General features: G+C 43.9%; 1 protein-coding gene across 3 annotated transcripts in view; it reads right to left on the minus strand.

Moving 5' to 3' along the window:
- Adam9 (a disintegrin and metallopeptidase domain 9 (meltrin gamma)) overlaps nt 1–21,007 on the minus strand; it is a 67,430-nt gene that overhangs the window by 17,790 nt on the left and 28,633 nt on the right. For all 3 annotated transcript variants that reach the window (XM_006508986.4, NM_007404.2, NM_001270996.1), the window contains exons 12-16: nt 14,551–14,722; nt 12,023–12,115; nt 11,028–11,223; nt 5,629–5,734; nt 3,186–3,369 (exon numbers count right to left, since the gene is read on the minus strand). In XM_006508986.4, the coding sequence (XP_006509049.1) occupies nt 3,186–3,369; nt 5,629–5,734; nt 11,028–11,223; nt 12,023–12,115; nt 14,551–14,722 (751 nt within the window). The remainder of the gene's footprint in view (nt 1–3,185; nt 3,370–5,628; nt 5,735–11,027; nt 11,224–12,022; nt 12,116–14,550; nt 14,723–21,007) is intronic.

The following is a 21,007-nucleotide window of genomic DNA, read 5'->3' on the forward strand; positions in this document are numbered from 1 at the left end:
TGTATATACACACACAGGTACATGTGTGTACATACATGTCAACATGCATACAGGCACGTGCACACACATGTGAATGTGTGTGTATGTGCATGGCATGATGTGTGTGTATAAGTCAAAGCAAGACTTCTGAGCATTGGTTCTGCCCCAGGGATGGAGCCCAGGGCCTCAGCATTGGCAGCAGGTATCTTTACCCACTGAGCCATCTTGATCCCCGGATCCATCATTGGGGAATTCTTCAAGCTCTCGAGGCATGGTTAATTCCAACATTATATTTTTTTAATGAAGAAAATGAGTGACAGTAACTAAATAACATAAAATTAACAATTAAAATGACAAAAATTATATGAAGGCCAAAAAGAAAGATTAAATTATAGTCTACCCTTTGATACGAGTATACAAATAAAGAAAATATTCACAAAGAATCTTTTTTTCAAATCAGAAGAAACCACATTCTGGGCATAACAGTGCACATCTATAATCCTAGCACTTGGGAAACTGAGGCAGGATGAACGTGAGTTTGAGGCCACAATACACTCTACAGACATATAGATAGACCCTGTCTCCAGAAAAAGGAAAGAATACATGAAATTGCTGAGAGACCTGAAAACAGGTCCACTGAACATAAATAAATGAGAGAATACTTTATTTTAAAATAAAAGCTGCCATTTCTTTTCCAACATCATGATTAATAATAAAATGATGAGGACTTTCCACTACAAATGAGAACTAATCATTATAATTTTATAAAGTTCTTGAAATTCTAGCTCATAACAGATATAAAATAAATAAAAATATTGAAATATATTAAAAATTCTCCCTGAAATTGTTATATCATAATTGATATAGTAAAATATCAAGCTACTTTTTTTGGAAGAGTTAGGGGAAGGACTGAAGACGCTGAAGGAGATTGCAGCCCCCTTCACAACAATGTGAAGAACTACAATATCAACCAACCAGACCCCTCAGTGTTCCCAGGGACTAAACTACCAACCAAGGATACTGCAGCTATAGCAGCAGATTGCCTTATCGGGCATCAATAGGAGGGGAGGCCCTTGGTCCTGTGAAGGCTCAATACCCCAGTGTAGGGGGATGCTAGGGTAGAGAGGTGGGAGTGAGTGGGGGGGGAGCACCCTCATAGAGGCAGGGGGAAGGGGAATGGGAAAGGTTTGCAGAGGGGAAACTGGAAAGGGGGACAACATTTGAAATGTAAACAAATAAAATAACCAATAAAAGATAAAAAATTTACTAATAATAATAGATGTAGATACCCACAGAGCTCAGGGAGTCATGTGGGATAATGGGGGGTGATTGGTAGAGTCATAGGAGTCAAGAACCCCTATGGAGTCAAATAACATGAGCCCAATGGAGCTCACAGAAACTGAAAACACAAAAAAAGACCATGCGTTAGAGGGAACGAGGCACCTTACACATATGTTCCAGACATGCACCTTGATCTTCATGTGGGTACCCTAAAAATTAGAGTGGGAGCCATCTCTGAGTCTGTTGCCTGCCTATGGGTCCCTTACCCAAGCTGGGCTGCCTTGTCCTGCTTCACTTTAAGAGGATCTGCTTGGTCCTGCTACAAATGGATGTGCTACACTGGGGTGGGTCCCATAGTGGAGGTCCTCCTTTTACCAAAGCACAAGGGGATGGGAAATGGGGGAGCAGGACTGTGACACAGGCAGATGAGAAGCAGGGGGTGCAATCAGGATGTAAAGTCAATAAATTAATTAATGAAAAAAAGGCATCTCTAAAAAAGTAAAAGAACGGCTAAGATTAAAACAATGACAGCAAATGCTGGCACGTATGTGGAGAAAGAGGAATTATTCACTGCTGGGGGAAATGCAAACTGTGGAAACCACCATGGAAACCAGTGTGGAGAAGCCTCAAAGGCTAGAAACAGATCTACCCCACGATCCAGCTCTTGGGCACAGATCCACAGGACTCTATCCTAATACAGGGACACTTGTTTATCTGTGTTCACTGCTCCTCTACCCATAACAGCCAGGAAACGGAAATAGCCTACAAGTCCACACTCTGATAACCGACTAATGAAAATAAGGTACATTTACACAGTGGAATTCAGCTGTTAAGAAAAATGTAATCATGAAGTCTGCGGGTAACAGATGAGGCTAGAAGCAATCATCCTGGGTGAGGTAACCAGGACCCAGACAAGCAGGAATCCACGTATGAGAGATGGCAACTATATCAAGTAAAGGAAAATTTAACACAAAAACATTAAAGTAGAGCAAATGTGCATTTAAATTAATAAAAGATGTCATCTACAATTAAAATATAATTGCCAAGAAACCAATACAAATGCAACATTCCTGGTGCAAAAGAAATTTCCTTGAGAAGTTAAAACAGGACAGGACTGTGGACTAAAGGACTTCTGTCTCTAAGGCTTTAACACATTAAGAATCTGAAAGACTTGAATGTATAGTTACCAAATACTACATGCTATCAGAGTATATTCCTCGCAAACACATTCAGATTATGCATCAAAAAGTGTCACACAGTCAGCTCATTAACCATGGCGGTTGCATTTCAAACACTTAAGGAGGTATGCTCAAAGTCCCAACCAAACAGAAATTCTCATCCTCCCTCCTTCCCTCCCCCCCCCACAGACACATACACACACACACATTCTCTCTCTCTCTCTCTCTCTCTCTCTCTCTCTGAGTCTTGAGAAAAGAGGGCATGTTTAAATCTGGAGAGCCAGCACCTGTTTCTGTTACAGCAATCCTTAGGCCCTGATTATCCACTCATACGGAAGCAGGGCTGGAAGCCATGGGCTGCCACACCCTGGGTGGGACAAGCACCACAACCTTACTGACCCAGAGGCACAGACAAACACAAAGCGCAGGGACTCCAGCTCCCACCCCCACGAACTGTGGAAATCACCTAAGTTTCCCAGGAAGGGTACCTGGCTAACAAATGACAGCCCATACATAGGACAAGAAATATGTACAGCTGATTCCAACATGGAAGACATCAGAGGATCCCTGTGAAGAAACACAGGGGGCACAACTACAAGTAGTTGTCAAGTCCCTTCCCAGTGGCTTTGGATTTTCTAAAATCGATACCACAAATTTAGGGGTTTTTTCCAGGAAGAGGCCAGCCACCAACTTTGTGTGTAGATTTTTCCAGCTGTTTTGCTTGCAAACAGAAAATATTTAGGTTACCTTGCCAGCATCACATTTGGTGCCTTCATTCACCATCCCTGGGTCTGGAACGTCGGAACCAAGCTGGAAATCCACACCCCAGCATTTGGTGCCTCGACTGGGTGTCTGAATGATAGCTGGTACTATTCCAAACACCGGCATGTCCTGTACATTCTCGCATTGAAGCTTTCCACACAGCGCGTTCCTACCGGGCAAGACAAACACTGTAAATATAAAATGCCTCCAGGGGACCATGGGAAGAAGTTCTTATGTTTATATGTAGACATGGAGGCTGTTTCTTGGCTGGAGGGAATCTCAATGGAAAATCGGTATGGTTATCCTTAAATCTAGCAGGGCGAGAAGAGGGGAGCTGTGGCTACCACGCAGTCACCAGATGGGATGGCGAGCAGTACAAAAGTGTTTCCTTCTCTATTCCTGCCCCTCCTCACTGCACAGTAAGCTCCTTATAGATAGAGCAGCTCCCACTTCCAAGTCTTCTTGGTAAAATTAAACAAGAAAGCAATTTTAGAAATTAATCAATTAACTTTCAATGACTCACGAGTCAATAGAGAAATCATAGCCTCACAGAGATGGCTAATGAAAGGAAGAGGAGGAGATGTGAGGGAGAAGCAGACCATTAGAAAACGATATTGTAGTGGTTTGAGTAACACTGGACCCAAGACTCAGATGCTTAAATGCTAGTCACCAGGGAGTGGCACTATTTGTAAGGATTAGAAGGATTAAGAGGTGTGGCCTTGCTGGAGAAAGAGTCACTTGGGCTGGGTTTTGAGGTTTCACAAGCCTATGCCAAGCCCAGTGTCTGTCTCACTGTCTACAGATCGATCAGGTTGTAGCTCTCAGCTACTGCTCTGGAGGCATGATGCCCTCCATGATGATAACCGACTACACCTCTGACACTGTTGTCATGGTGTCTCTTCTCAGCAACTGAGCAATGATAGGACATCTACGAACAATGATGAAAACAGAGCATGTCACGTTTATGAAAGAGGCACCTGGCACTCAGAACACCTGTGAAGTGTATACACTGTTGTTAGGAAAGAGGGAGAAGTTTGACTTAAGAAAGTCACTGGAACTCAAGTTTTGAAGGATGACCAGGATTGGCCAGGCAGTGAAGAAACTGCATGTTCAGAGATGCTGTGCAAAATGTCCCAAGGAGGCTAGCATAGCTGAAGGACCTCAGAGATGACTTATGAAAGGGAGAGATGTGGGAAAGAAGCAGAAATAAGTTTATGAAATAAGTCACAAAGCTAAGGGGAAAGAAAATGGTCAGTCAGTGAGATGGTGTGAATGAGAAAGGCCCCCATACACTCATGTATTTGAATGCCTGGTTCCTAGCTGGTGGAACTGTTTGAAAAGGATTGGGGCTTTAGTTGGGGGTGTGGCCTTATTGGAGGAGGTGTGTCACCATGAGTGGGCTTTGGGATCTCAAAATCAAATGCGAGATCCAGTCTCACTTTCCCTGTCATTCAGATGTAAGCTCCTGCTCCAGCCCCATGCCTGCCTGCTGCCATGCTCCCTGCTGTGATGAGTATGGACTCGCCCTCTGAAACTGTGAGACCCAATAAATTCTTTCTTTTACAAGCTGCCGTGGTGATGGTGTCTCTTCATACCAACAGAACAGTAACTAAGGCAGTCAGTGGGACTCAACACTCCCACAGAGTTGAGGAGCAAGAAGACAACACATGCCACAGTAGTAATGATGACGCTTAGCCAACACCACAGGCCACTGAGCTCCACCACTGGCAGCACATAGTACCTCAGAGTCACCCCCACTGAGTAAACAGCAGTGTGGAGACATGCCGAGGGCAAACACAAAACGGGGAGACTCGTGGGATTATGTGTTCTTGCTTTGATTTATTATTATTTTACCTATTTTACATAAATTTATTCATTTATATGCATGTAAACACATCCCTACACAGGTAGACTAGAGGACAACTTGCTAGAATCAGAGATCAAACTCAAGTTGTCAGGTTTGGTAATAAATACTTTAACCTGTAAGCCATCTCACCAGCCTACAAAAATAAAAATACAAGATTTACTTCATCCTTTTAAATTCCTGTAAGGCTGACAAAGACATAATGAGAGGCCCAATTAGTACTGCAGATGTTCTGTATATACAACCGAATCAGAGAATGTTTTACTGAAGAAAAGAGTGTGCGAAGAAAAGAGGGCATATTCACTCAGGCATCTTCCTGCAGGTCACAGATAAATAAAACAAGGTTCTAAACCCACTAGATCCACAATGTGCACGCATGTAAATGAATCACTTCCCCGCTTGCTCCCAGCACATCCCGCTGAAGCCTGCTGTGCATGTTGCATATGAGACTGTAAGCACTTGAAGCAAGAGGAAGGCAGCAGTCCCAGGAGCAGGAGAGGACTTCAGGGCCCACACACCCCCCCTCCCTTGCTCATAGCCCTCTTCACCCTTGTCTCCACTTACCCAGTGGCACACTTCTTGTACTCACTGCCGGAGAAACCACAGTTGCCAAATCTGTCACCTTTAGAATTGACTTCAATGAAGCAATCTCTTGGGGCAGCCTTAGCCTCTGCAATAGTCAACATTTAAGAGAGAAAAAAAGTGATGGTAACTTTAGTCAGAAGTATCCCATATGATCCTCACACACGTGTAGGAGCCACTGCACACTTCTAAATGTTCAGCCTTACACATACAGCGCCTCTGGTCTACACTTCATAACTCAGATTGCACATAAAGGCCTGGATCCAAGCACTCAGACTATAACAAATATCATTACATGATTACTACAATTAGGAACCATGTACAGCCAGATGGCTAGCACTGTTGACTTGATTGCACTGAGAAAGACACAGATTATAAGCCTGCCTGAGAATGTCTGAGGTGTGTCCAGGGATCTGATCTTCTAGATGATCAATCACTGATGAGTTCATAATGTGATAGGATTCTTGGGAAATGGGGAGGGGAGGGATAGAATCTAGCTGGAGGCCAGGTCAGTGGGAGCTGGAGAGGGGTTAATGTGCCCTGGAAGCTCTTGCCTCTGTCCTCTCATGAACCCTTCTCTTCCCATCTCTATCCAACATGAGGTAGAGAGGCCTCCCTGCCACACAGTCCCATCACTATGGTGTTCTTCATATGCTCACAGGGCTGAGCAAACATGGACTGAACCTCTCCGAAACCAGAAGCCAAAGCGTCTCTCCCTTGAACTCTTCTCCCATGATCACAGCCATGCAATAGTAACTAGCTCGTGCAGTAAGTCACAGCTCGCAGGCACTCACTGTCTGCTCTCACATACCCAGCACTCTCAGTTACAGCACGGACCACCGCATGTTTTTATTGTACATGGACGCTTACATTAGATAAATACAGTGAGACCTACTCCGTGTGACAAAGGATAAGCCACACTCATTTTCTTGCATTTTTAGTATCACCTTCATTCTTCCCTCCCTAAGACTTTGTTAGTATTTCCTAGTCAAATCGTCAGTCCTTCCTCCCTCCTGAATCAGATTCCCTTACCCAGCCCACATGCCTGATACAAGGCTCAGTTAGCTTTAAAGAAGGTGGATGTGGGTGAACGGAGGCAGCGCAGCAGAGGGAAGCAGTGAGCAGGAGGAGACATATCCATAATCCTGCCCAGAAAAAATACCACACAGTGTTCCCAGCCAAGTCAGAACAACAGGGAAAGTTACAGATTTCCCAGACAGTATACAGGGAGGGATGGAGTCGAATGTGTTTGCTGCTGCTGCTGACTCAAGGATAAAGAAGAGACTGGTGGGAAGACAGGAATCTAGGAAGGCTTTCTGTAGAAATCCTCAGTGCCAATCATTGGCCACTGCAACTTGGGTAAATGTGCTGAAAACAGGACTCAGTCATACGCAGCCGACTCCATACAGGTGCAGGGGGTGGGAACTCACCGGCACCATGAGACCCAAAATGAAGACAGCTGAGGGACCACAAGTCCACGTCCACAGTTCCCCAAGCCCTTGTCTAGCATCTACGAGCACTCTGGGAATCCTACCAAGAGTTGACACAGGAAGAGAAGAACAAAGCATCTCACAGATGGCTCTGAGCATGTAGAAGCATCACCCAAAAGTGGACAGTGGCAATGCTCTCTCTGCAACAACCCCATAGAACATTTTGTGGTTCACTTTGCTGGGAAGGAGATGGAGAGTTCATGATTATGACCAATTGAGGTGCTTGGGCCAAAACAATCAACAGAAAGGAAAACCCATTCTGGGAACTGCAGGCAGCCTCTTTTCCCAGCCACCTCTGCCGCCACCCAAATCCACTGAGTCTCTGATATGGCACCCTTTCCTGAGCATCAGCCAGCATCTGGGTACCAGGGCAGCTACATACACTATTCCCTTTCCATCACAGAAAAGACAGCACTTTGTGCCCAGGCTCATATACACCACTTCTTCAAGAACCAGTGACTGAAGCCTTGTACACACTGGGCAAGTGTTCTGCCACTGAGCTATCTCCTAACACTTGTTTACTGTTTGAGACAAGGTTTTACTAAGTTGCACAGGCTGGCTCTCTGTAGCCCAGGCAGGCCTTAAACTTGCAATCCTCCTAGATTTCAGGCCTATCTTTATCACTAAGTACAGTATTTTATTTTTATTAGATGGCTTGTTAGAGTAGTAGAAATGTACTGGATACTCAGTTACAGTGCAAGTCAGATAGTACTAATTTGATGGACAGGAGCATCTTTTCTTCAAAAAGCTACATATGCTCTAAATCAGGTCCAACAGCAACAACCACAATCCCCTGTACAGATCTTAAGGGGTGCAAATGGGAGTGGCAACACTTAGCAATATGACTCACTAACAAAAACATGCTTCCTGGACCCGTGACTTCGTGCTCTAATAGCTTAGAGGTCTGAGTGTCCAAAGAGAAAATTCTTCCACTAGATGCCACAAGAATGACTCCACTGGGCTGGAACATATACTACACACTCAGTTATGCTGGGCTCTTCATGTTTCTGAACGAACAGAGAAAAGCTTTTGCAAGTGGCTAGATGACAGATCCATAACCCTACATGGAAGCAAGAGGAGCAGGCCTGAAATACAGGAGTTATCTAAGTATTTACCTCATCCTGTCTAACAGCCAAATCCAGCAAAGCTACATGTGGCCCAGGCCCTTCAGGAATGAATGTTTGGGTCACTCCACCAGGTTGAGAGCTATAACCATCTAAGGAACTTATTGAAGGCAAAGAGAACACAGAGCAGGCAGTATAACAATAGAATGTGGACTAAAACGCAGCTGACGTGTGAGATATGACCACAGAGCAGTTACAAACCTGAGGCCTACAACTGTCATCCATATCTCATTTCATTATGACCACACCTGTGAGGAAATGTGTGTGTCTTCTTCCCTCTCTTATCCTAACTTCACCATGTGATGTAAGATATACTTGACTCTGAACTAAGAGCACTTTTACATGAGGCTAACAGTTAACTGAATAGAGAAAATACAGCAGAATGCACTCATGGGTGCTTTAAACAATTGATTACACATTTGAAAAGAACAAACCACGACCAGAAGGAGGGAATTTTTCCCAACAGACACCAGGCTGAGACACCTGTGATGTTCCTACCACTGGAACTGACCCGGGACACCAGATCCTTCTGGGTCCTGACCTGCCATTCCTGAACAGGAGTCCTCCATCAGTTCTACTGATAACAGAGCTACATGAGCCAATCCATTGTGAGTGTGTATGTGTGTGCATGTGTGTGCGTGCACAACAATACAAAGAACAAGTCAAAACTGAAGACAAACAGAGACATCCAGTTTAGATTTCTTTAAACAGGTTGAAATCAGTAGAACAGCTGATGTCTTTAACCACTTCAATATCAGAATAGACCTCAACTATTAGCAGTTTTGCAAACTCATCAAAAGGGGACAAATCTAGAGGCAGGAAGGCAGACAGGGAGGGATAGAGGGGGATGGAAGGAAAGGGGAAGAATGAGAATCATTTATTTGAGAGAAAGAGAATGGCAGAAAATCAATGTTACCGTACTGCACAGTTCAGAGAACAGCATTAACATGGCTACCATGCAATGCACTCAATGCACTGCTGTGAACACTACAATTACTCTACGATGAAGAAAGAAGACTAGAAAATGATCATGTGTATGGACATGAGCTGTCAGGGTTGAATGAAGACAAAGAATGAAAATTAATTATCATCTATAAAAATAAAAACAGTAGGGACTGGAGAGATGGATCAGTGGTTAGGAACACTTGTTGCTCTCGTGGAGGACCTGGGTTTGATTCCCAGCACCCACATGGTGATTCACAACCATCCCTATCTCTAATTCCTAGGACTCCAATGCCTTCTTCTGACTTCCAAAGGCACCAGGCATATATAGGGTACACATACATACTTGCAGGCAAAACTCATACACAGAAGATAAAATAAATCTAAAAACATAAGAATAAAAGAGTAGCATTATAGAGGCCATCTAAAGACCTGGGGGGGGGGAATATACATATAAACACTTAGAACAAGTATCAAAAAATCAGCTGCAAAAGGTAAAAGTTATTATTTCAAAAGATGAAAGTATGGAGCAGTAATAAAGATGAAAAGCTTAAGCAAAACAAAACAAAACCCTGAGGGCTTATACTACATACTCATCAACATAACAACTGAAAACTTATAGCTGGGAAGATGGATTAGTGGGTGAAGTACTTTGTCATGAAAGTGTTAGGACCTGAATTCAAATCACCAGAGCCCACATAAAGCAGTTCATATCTATAAGTCCAGTGCTCCTATGAGGAAAGGGAGGTAAAGACAGAAGAGCCCCAAAAGCTCAAGGGCCAACTAGCCTGCATCCACACTCATATACACTAAGATACATGCACTCCCATACACAAAGACATACTCCATATACACACAAATGAGAAACTAATCAGGGTCCACTTAACTAGTGAATACCCTAATAGACTGTGATAGAAATGTATCAGTATACATGGATCATAAGGACATTTTAAATGATGATTGCAAATGTTAGACCTATGCAGCCTACAATCTCAGAACTAGAAACCTGGAGGGAGAGGACATAGCAATCAATAGTGTGCTTGCTTGGCATAAGTGAGGTTCTAGGTACAGTCCTCAGTTCCCAAACCTCTGCGTGTATGCATATACAGATACACTGTGTGTGATGGTTTGAATATGCTTAGCTTGGGGAGTGGCACTATTAGGAGGTGTGGCCTTGGAGTAGGTGTGACCTTGTTGGAGGAAATGTGTCATTGTGGGCATGGCTTTAAGACCCTTAGCCTAGCTCCCTGGAAGCCAGTCTTCTCCTGTTTGTATCAGAAAAAGATGTAGCACTCCCAGGTCCTTCTCCAGCATCATGTCTGCCTGGATGCGCCATGCTCCTGCCATGGTAATAATGGACTGAACCTTTGAACTGTAAGCCCCAATTAAATGCTATTTCTTATAAGGCTTCTTGGTCACAGTGTGTCTTCACAGCAATGAAAACCCTAAGACACTGTGTGTTATACCAAGTGGAAAGAGGGAGAGAGACACACAAAGCATCAACTGAATCACTCAATCAGACATAGAAATTCCTGACCATGACTACTACAGAAGGAGGAAGAATGGAGATACAAGAACCTCATCAATAATGTCTGATTCCTTCTTTAAAAGCCTAAGGCAAGCCGGGCGTGGTGGCGTATGCCTTTAATCCCAGCACTCAGAAGGCAGGGGCAGGTGGATTTCTGAGTTCGAGGCCAGCCTGGTCTACAAAGTGAGTTCCAGGACAGCCAGGGCTATACAGAGAAACCCTGTCTCGAAACAAACAAACAAAAAGCCTAAGGCAAGCAGATGATAAAATCAAATCAATTGATTATAAATATCTTACTTGAACCAAAGATGACCTGACACTGCGCGTCATAATATTGGCACATGCCATTGTAGCAGTAGGCTTTGCTGTTCTGGCAAGGATATCCATTCTGAATGAAGACATCTGGCGGGCAGAACTGAGAGGAACCGTTGCAGTACTCAGGAACATCACACTCACTGGTCTTCCCTCTGCACATGGAGCCTCCTGGAAGGAACTAAGGTAATGAGGTTCAAATCAGACAGGAATCTCAGGAGAATTTCCACAAAGCCATCAGATTTGGAACCATGGTGTATATATAAAGTTCCCAATGACAAGCATTAAATCATCCAACACAAAAGTGAACAAAGCCCCAAACAGTCAATGCAAACATATTATAAAATGAGGTAACCAAAGGAAACACAGATTAAATACAAACACAAGGAACACTGCAGAAGCAGTCCGATAGGCGGATGACAGCACTCCTGGAATCAGCGTTTGCACGGTGAATGCATTTGGGGGTGGGGGGATGGCCAGCATAGCTGAGCATTAGAGATGAGGCCAGGAAACCAGGCTGAGAGCTCCAGGGTCTGTGCCAGGATCACCAGCACAAGCCACCATGGTTTGGGAGATGGGGGCGGAGGTTGTTTCAGAAGGGTTTTGGGGATCTAGTTCAGATCCTCTTCATCAATTAACCCCTAATTTTCTAGTCTATACTTTGATATTTTTCTAGTTTTCCTTAACAGATATATGTTACTTGAAAAGGGGAATCAAGAAAATAAGAGATGGACACATAACTCACAGCACAGTGTTTACCTGCAAGCAAGAAGCCCTGGAAGCCTGGGGTTTAATCCCCAGCACCCAAAACTAACTCGCTCAATGTGCCCCTCATCATAAAAAGTGCAGTTTAAATGCACAGAAGTGGGTGAAATGTAAAATACATTCTGATAAAAATGGTATGCAGTGCTCTCAGAGGATGCATTTCCAGATATCCATTTTCCTTCTCTGATTTGCCCCTGATAGGTAGAAGTTCTTGCCTGGCAATCTTTACAACAGTCGCCATATGCACACTCAGCAAATGACTTGAGCTTACAAGTGCTTCCTTCACAGCATGGGTCCACCTCACACTCCTGCAAACAGAAAAAGACCACGGATAAATAAACCAGCCCCTGAGAGCAGCAGCATTAGGAAAGCTCTTCTTCTGCCTGTGATTTCAGCTGACCTCGACACAGCCTGCTCGCCTAGCTGTGCTTTAAGACACACCCATCTCCCCACACCCCACTCCCCAGGCATCCTCCTTCCCTGGGGCATAAATAATATAATTTTAAAAATTAATAATAAAAAAGACACATCAGTCTCTAGTGCAAGTATTTAAGTCTCAACATATTTCACAAGACAGTTGATAACTCCATAATAAAATACCAAAGACTGAAGGACTTAAAGAATGGACATATATCTTCTCCCAGTTCTGAAAGCTAGAAATGCAAGATGACAGTTCTCACAGAGAACTCTGGGCGCCCTGCCCTCTCTTAGCTGGAACTGGAGCGAATGTTATTAAAGGCCCTAGTGGATCAGGGTTCCATCCTCCTATTCCTCAGAGACGCCAGTGCCCAGTGCAGCTACACTGCAGGTTGCAGGTTTGACACATGAATTCTGAGGCACCACAGATGCCCATGTAAATACCCATGGATGCCTTTCTCTCCCTGCTCAGGGCCCCACTACCCACGGGATGGCTCTTGTCTCTGGATAGGCAAACTAGTCCTTTTCTTACAGGATGGGAGGTGAGGACTGGCCTCCGTGCCGTGTACACACTAAATACACATGCTAAGCACACACTCTATACTGAGCAGCAGTTTCCTTGGCTTCTGTCACCATGCTTTGTTCCATGACAGTTACATTTCACCTCCAACCTCCCACTCACAGACACCTATACAAAAACAGTAATCTTAACATCCTATAAATGTGTCACAACCTTATAAGTTGTCACCACTGGGGCGACAGGCAGGGGAGTACATGGAGTTCTATGCACTCTTCTACAACCTCTTATCTGCCTACAATTACTTCATAGTAAAGTTCTAAAATTAACTGTTCTTTTTAATTAACATGTAATAAATTTACACATCTATGAGACCTTGTAATATTTTATATAGTCAAGTACATGAATCAAATCAGGGTTGTTAGCATGTCTATCACATAGCAAAAATTATAACAAATGAGCTACAACCTATACTTCCAAACACACATACACACACATACACACACACATCACTAAGTGAAAATGGCTCACGGACCTAAATGTAAAGTCTAAAACTAGAAACCTCCCAGGGGAGAATCTGTACAAAGTGGGAGCAGCCAAAGCATCAGCCATAAAAGGCCAAAGTGACAAATGGCTTTCATCAAAATCAAAGTTCTGTGCTTCTAAGACTCTGTACATTAGTGAAGGAGAACTATTAAGATGACATTTGCAAATCAAGTATCTAACAAATAATATCTATCTAAGATAAAGAAGACAACTCAGTAGCAAATAACGCAATTTTCCAATAAACGCAAAGAGCTGAACATATATCCCAAGACACACACGGCAGGTGCATGCAGGGAAGCCTGCTTTGCAGCCTTAGACACCGGGGACATGCGCAGAGAAAACTTAAGGAAAGGGCAGCATGCAGAGGGCAGAGAGAAGGTGAGGGAGGGAGTGGGAGATACACACTGAGGGTGTTTGGAAAAGACATAGGGGATGTATTGTTGTATGCTTACCTAAAATTACATATAACATTTATGTTATGTGCATGTACAGATACACAGTTTAAATTAAGTGCTAACTCTTGAGGCAATAATGGTCCCTCCAAGAGCCATAAACTACCTAACAACGCCCCAGTTCTAAGCAGGAGAAATTTCCTCTCTAGTTGTCGGCCAGGAGACTCCAGAGGCTTCACAGAAATCATGGAATACATCAATCACATAAGACAAGGAAATGGTTTTCTCTTAGGATACAGGCAGGCTTTCAAGACCTTGAGTTTTCTCTTATGGTCAGGCAAGGAAAAACAGAGACTAACACAGTAGGCCTCACATCTGAACAAATATGTCCCGGATCTAATGGCAGCCCAAGGGGAGAAGGTTCACTGGGTACACTGAGAGGAACATGGCTGGACAACAGTAACAGTGAAGGTGGGCACGGCTGAGGGCCCTGTCAACTGTGGGATCCACGGTTGACCAACACAAGTGCTTACAGGAGGAAGAATGCAGACACTGACAGATGCTGGAGGATTAGTCAGCTGCGATTCACTTAGTAAATGAATCCAGCTCAACAAATACATCTTTAATAGCAGGGCCAGAATGGTAAACACATAAAGGAACCTAACAAAATAACAAACAATCTAATAGCTACAATAAAGATAGAGATGGATAAGTAAAATTTAAAAAGAAGGAACCACAGTGCTTGCATGAAGTCACGGCATCAAGAGTTAAGCTCCCAGGAGCTGACCAGTCCCAGAAACACACGCCCAACACAGGAGCCAGCCTCACTGACCACGAAAGCCCACAGCCTTCCCCGGAAGACTGGACTGACCTTCGCTGTGCCGCAGTCACACTCCTCTCCAGGGTCCACCAGCTTATTACCACAGGAGGGCGCGCTGTAGGCTTCGTCGGGCTTCGGGATGTTAAGCAGGCAGCTTCCTCCCTTATTCAACGTTAACTTCTCAAAGTCCTCCGCACTGCAACTGCTAAAGTTTCTGGACCCGCTACAATAAATAGTAAGAAAGAGATCTCACATCACAGTCAGTCTTTAAAAGCTCTTAGCCATATCTTTAACCAGTAAGAGGTAAATACTGTAAAAAGCAGAAAATAAACTAAAGCAGGCAAAGATGAGAACATCTACCTCTAATAAATACAGGAATCACTTAGTAAATAGAGCTCACCATTAAAGTTACACTGTGCTGTGCCCCATGAGAATATCTTTCAAGCACATCATTTGTTAATACACGGAACCAAAATCAGTCCTTTCAATCTACAGGGACCTTAAAAACTTACCTAGTCTCACTCAGAATTGAGCTTTTATTTCTCAAAAATGCTACATTCCAACTGCCGGAAACTACTGTGTGCTTCCCAGTCCTGTTATCTACAGCATGACTTGTCCTCCCCTCCCCCAGGCATAGACTGGGAGCCATGAGAAAAACACAAGTGGGTGATTCCAGATTGTCCACAGTCACTGTGGTGCTCTGAATGAGAATGGCCTCATGGGCTCATAGATTTGAATAGCTTTTTCTGTCTCTCTTTGTCTCTGTCTCTGTCTGTCTCTCTTGCTCTTTTTCTCTCTGTCTCTGGGGGGTATGCATGTGCATGCACGTGTGCATATGTGTGTGTGTGTCCCTCTGTCTCTGGGTTTCTGTCTCTGTCTCTCTGTCTCTCTCTGCCTCTCTTGGTATGTCTCTCTGTCTCTCTGATTCTCTCTGTCTCTCTTGATATGTCTCTCTGTCTCTCTCTATCCTCTGAATCCTCTAAGTGAATATTCACCATAAACGCTGAATGGAACACACAGATGCTATTAGATAAACAGTGGAATTTGTAATATTGTTTGTTATCTGGGTCAGTTGGGATCAGCGACTTTATCCCTTCTAAAACTCTGTTACATGTTGCTTTCTATGCTGTTCAATAAACACAGAGCAAATCCTTTGTTAAGGACAGACATATGCTCACACACGCACTACACACGTATACATTCAGACAGACACAGGAGGACAGAGACAAGGACATGTTCAAAGACAGCATTCATGCAGACACAGATTTAAATTTGTACAATCTACAGACGGCCAGGGATGTTAGAGGACACCGTGAAATAGAGAATCCAGATCTGGGCTCACTGAGTAGAAAGGCATCCAGGAGAGATGTTTTGGTTTCTTTCCTTACTGTGACACTGTCCCAATGCTGGTGACTCTGGGTTTATTATTAAAGCATTCAAACCAACCCCATTTTGTTCCTGTGTGAGGAACACATGAGGAACAGCCAGGACACGTGAGGAGCAACTGAGCTCACAGAAGGACTCTTCCGTGCACCCAACCCACACACGCAATGACTACATGTTACCAGGGAGTCCTGTTGATTATTTTTACTTTTGAAAATCTGTAGGAAATGTATGTATAAGCCAGGAATTGTTGACAAACCCACATTTTGTTAAAATTTTATCTGGGATAGTCATCTACCTGTCTATCTACCAATCGCTCTATCTGGTAACCTAAACTCTGGATATAACATCATTGCTAAGGCCAATATTAAGAATTTTCCCCATTTTATGTCTTGTGTGCCTAGGTCTTTAATACATTTTGGCATCATGTACACAAAACGTAAAGATCCAATTTTATTCTTTCGTATATGGGAAGAGTTCCTTCTTAGGAAATATTTGCAAACCATATATCTGAGAATGGGTTAGTAACTAAATGTATAAGGAAAAGTCAATATTAGAAAATACCTCAGAAATGAGAAAATGGCCATGAATGCACATTTTCAGATGGAGACAATAAATGCCCAAGAGCTTACATGAAGAGGGTGGCCAGCATCACTAATCACCAAGGAAATGCAATGCAAACCACAGACCATCCATCCCTTAGCCCTGTTCCAGTGGCTGTTACAAAACCCTAAAAGAAAAGTCCAGGTAAGGCTGTGAAAAAAGCAAAGCCAGCAGAAAACAGCAAGGTATCCCTAAGGAAACTAACAGAGATGCCAGAAGTCCATCCTCTGCTGCAAACCCGAGAGGAATGAGCTCGCCATCATAAAGACATCTGGATTCTCTTGTTCAGGGTTAGACACTGAAGCCAAGACCTGGAAAGAGCCTGAGTGCTCGTGAATGGACAAACAGATAAACGTACTACAGTATGCATGCATGCATCCCATTACACATGTGTGTGCTTCTACTGCCATGTGTGCTTGTGCACGCATATACATGTATGTGCACATATATTCTTCTGCCTCAGAAAAGGAGACCCAAACTATCTGCCACAAGATAAATGAGTCTAGAGGGTTTTATGTTAGTAGAATAAACTAGACACAAAAGAGAAAAATATCACACAACCTCAATCATATGTGAAATTGTAAAAGAAAAGAAAAAGATGAACAAAGAGTAGAAACTAAGACAGCGGGAAGGGAGTAAATGGGGATGTAGAGGTGAATGGATAATGCCATCAGACGTGCAGGATTGGCCAGTGCAGGGGACATGCACGACATGAGTACCGACATCACTACCTTGGAAAACATGGCATTTGAGTACTGGAATAGTTTCTAGGTTCTTCTGACACAAAAAGAGCCGGGCCTTTAATCCCAGCACTCGGGAGGCAGAGGCAGGCAGATTTCTGAGTTTGAGGCCAGCCTGGTCTACAAAGTGAGTTCCAGGACAGCCAGGGCTATACAGAGAAACCCTGTCTCAAAGAAAAACAAAAAAAACAAAAAACAAAAAACAAACAAACAAAAACAAAAAAACCAACAAAGAAATCTACGTAAATCTGTGGGACAATGGATATGTTAATCTGCCTGACAACAGTAACATTGCACACCGTATGTACAGTGTGCACCATCCCAGCATTCAGGAAACTGAGCAAGAGAGAGAAACTGAGGCTACCCTAGGCTACAGAGAAAGACTGTCTCAAAAACAGTAAATTTCAATTTTACTTTTTTTTTAATACAAAGTCTTATTGTGTAGCCCTGATTGCCCTCAGACCCAAAGATCTACCTGCCTCTACCTCCTGAGTGCTGAATTAAAGCCATATGCCAACCCCACCCAGACACATTACAGATTTTAAATTACATACACACACACACACACACACACACACACACACATATATATACATATACATATATTCACACACATATATGTATATAAATATAATGTACATAGCATACCTGTGTTATTTATAATATGCATCTATGTATCATATAATATATGCATATATACCATGTATTATTTTCCACTATGTACATATATCTATAACTGATAATATGTATGTATGACAGGCATGTGTATACAAAGACATATAATTAAAAAGTAACGCCAAGGTGAAACTGACTTGTGGGAAGAACAATTCCCCCACAGGTTCTGGGCAATAGAGCCCATTCTGCAGCTTCCTCGCTGCTCTTGGAGCTCTGTGGGAGCCGCTGAGCCTACTAAGCATGCGCTCAGACGCCAGGACATGCTGGAGATCTGAGTGCATCAGGACTCTCCTCAGCTCAAGGGACAGAACCATGAACACGGCAGAAACCATTCCCGTGAAAGTCACACGAGTGAATGTAGCAGGCTGCAAACTTTGGTGGATAATTTAGTTGGAATGAGAGAAGGTGGTGATAGTCTGGAGAAAATGGAAGCAAAGAATTATGGGAGGCTGGCCAATCCAAAGACTTCACACATCATGACACTTCAGTCAAAACTGGAAATCTGGAGATAGAACATCACAGACAGAAAGAAAACCATGAACAAAACTGTGAGGCACAGGAGGCATGCCCTCGGATTGATAAGGAAGCCAGTGGCCCTTCAGGGAAGTAGTAAGAAAATGAATGAGAGACTGAGCAAAGATGGAAGAGACCACGACGAACTATGGCTCTTGAATGAAACACAGTTACTGTGACTAAGCTTGAGAGCAAACAACACACACACATCCTTTGACTCACATCAGCAGGCTCAGCACTGCTGCTAGCTAAACAGGAAGACTGAAACAGAGCTCTCCCAGAATCCAGTCCACAGACGCTAGGTCAGAATGGCATCCTTGGGATCAGGAAGAGGGGTCGATGATTTCAAGGAAGCACGTGAGAATGAAAGAGAAGTCAAAGCTGGCTAAGTTAACAGGAAAGTTAGCAGCAGCGAACATGGAGACGTCCGTGGGGATAACCAGGTATGAAACGGGTAGCCATCAAGTAAGACAGGCTTGTAACTGCTGCCTTGTTCTCACTGACTGTGGCTTCCACCCAGATCATGGGATAACGCTGTCAGGAGAATGTATTCACCAGACAACCATAGTAGCTATGCCAGCGTATGTTTACCCTACACACAAGTCCCCAATTACAACCTGCAGTGCCCACTCCGTAGCAAAGGCTATTTAAAGAGGCTTCCTATTCAACAGTTGAACCCCATTTTTCTCATAAACAATGTTTGAAAATGTGACCCTAGAGCAAGGCACCAAAAAAAAAAAAAAAAAAAAGATTCAGTGACAGGATACAAAATAAGTATACAAAAATTAGCAGCATTCCTACACACCAGTAACAACCATACTGAGAAAAAATTAGGGAAAAAAATGATGTCATTAACAATAGCCTCAAAAAATAAAATAAATTAAATTACATTACAATAACCCTAACCAATGACATGATAGCTGTGTATAGTGAAAACTTTAAAATACTGAAGAAAGGAATTGAAGCCACTGTAAGATGGAAAGCCCTCCCATGCACGGGTCCTAAGAACCATGCTGGGAAACAGCCTTCCAAAGTCAAGCTGGAGAGTCAATGCAATCCCAATCAAAGTTCCAGTGACAGAAACAGAAAACTCAATCCTAGAAATCATATAAAAGCACAGAGAATGCCAGCTAGTCAAAGCAATCCTTCACAAACAGAATACCTGTAGAGGAATCAACATGCGTGGCTTCATGCAGAGCCACAGGTATAAGGACAGCATGGTGCCGACACAAAAGCAGAATGGAGATTAATGGGACAGAATAGAGGGCCCAGACACAGGGTGCTCTAGTCTACACATACAAAATAAGGTCGTCTGATTTTTGACAGAGTTGCCAAAAAATACACATTGGAGAAAACATAGCATCTTCAGCACATGGAGCCGGGAAAACAGAATTACATACAGCAGAGAGAAACCAAATCTAGTGTGGCTCAGGAATCTGATGGGGTTGGAGTAAAGGTGGTGGGAGAATGGAGGTCCCCTGGGATAGCAGGCTGCTCAGGGCAGCTTGGCTTGGCCCAGGGCACTCAGCCAGCAGGGAAGATGGGCTAACTGTACGGTTCAGGAGTCTCAGGTCTGATGGTGGGGGGGCAGGGGGGGAAGGCAGCAAGAAAATGGAGGTCCCCCTGGGATAGCAGGCTGCCCTGGGTGACCTTAGTGTGACTCACTACATTGGGGATATGAAACCTGAAGAAGTCAGCCTCCTGTAGCTAGGCAGGAACTCCTGAGGACTAATAGATACATCAATTCACTCACCAAACTTTCAACCCAAAATGTATCTTATCTATAAGAAGTCCAGGCACTGGGGATGGAGCAGAGACTGAGGGAATGGCCGACCAATAAGAGATCCAACTTGAGACCCATCCCATGGGCAAGCACAAATCCCTAACAGATCCCTTAATGATATTCTGTTATGCTTGCAGACAGGAACAAGTTGTCCTCTGAGAGGCTCCACCCAGCAGCTGACTCAGACAGATACAGACACCCACAGCCAAACAGTGGAGGGAACTTGGAAGAATAGGAGGAAGGATTGCCAGCCCTGACAGAGAGGAACTCCACAGGAAGACCAACAAAGTCAACTAACCTGGACCCTTGGGGCTCTCAGAGACTGAACCACCAACCAAAGAACGTACACGGGCTGGACCTAGGCCTCCCACACATATGTAGCAGATGTGCAGCTTGGACTTCATGTGGGTCCCAAACAACTCGAACGGGGGCTATCCCAAAAGCTGTTGCCTTTCATGGAATATGTTCTTCTAGTTGGGCTACCTTGACTGGCCCCAGTGGGAGAGGAAGTGCCTAGCCTCAAAGAGACTTGAAATGCCACGGTGGAGGGATCCCCAAGGGGAGTCCCACCTGCTCAGAGGACAAGGATGCTGCCTGTCCCACACCTGTACCTCACAGGATGCTGTCTGTCCTGCATCTGTACCTCACAGGATGCTGCCCGTCCTGTGTTTTCTTCTAGCAGTTTCAGTGGTTCAGGTTCAGCATTCAATCAGCAGTCCCACCCAGGTGTGATGGGTATGACTCACAAAACAATGGTCAACACCAAAGATATCCCTGAAGGTACACTACTACCATTCTATTTTAGTGGTAA

This window comes from Mus musculus, chromosome 8 (assembly GCF_000001635.26).
Source record: "Mus musculus strain C57BL/6J chromosome 8, GRCm38.p6 C57BL/6J".
NCBI classification, from domain to species: Eukaryota; Metazoa; Chordata; class Mammalia; order Rodentia; family Muridae; genus Mus; species Mus musculus.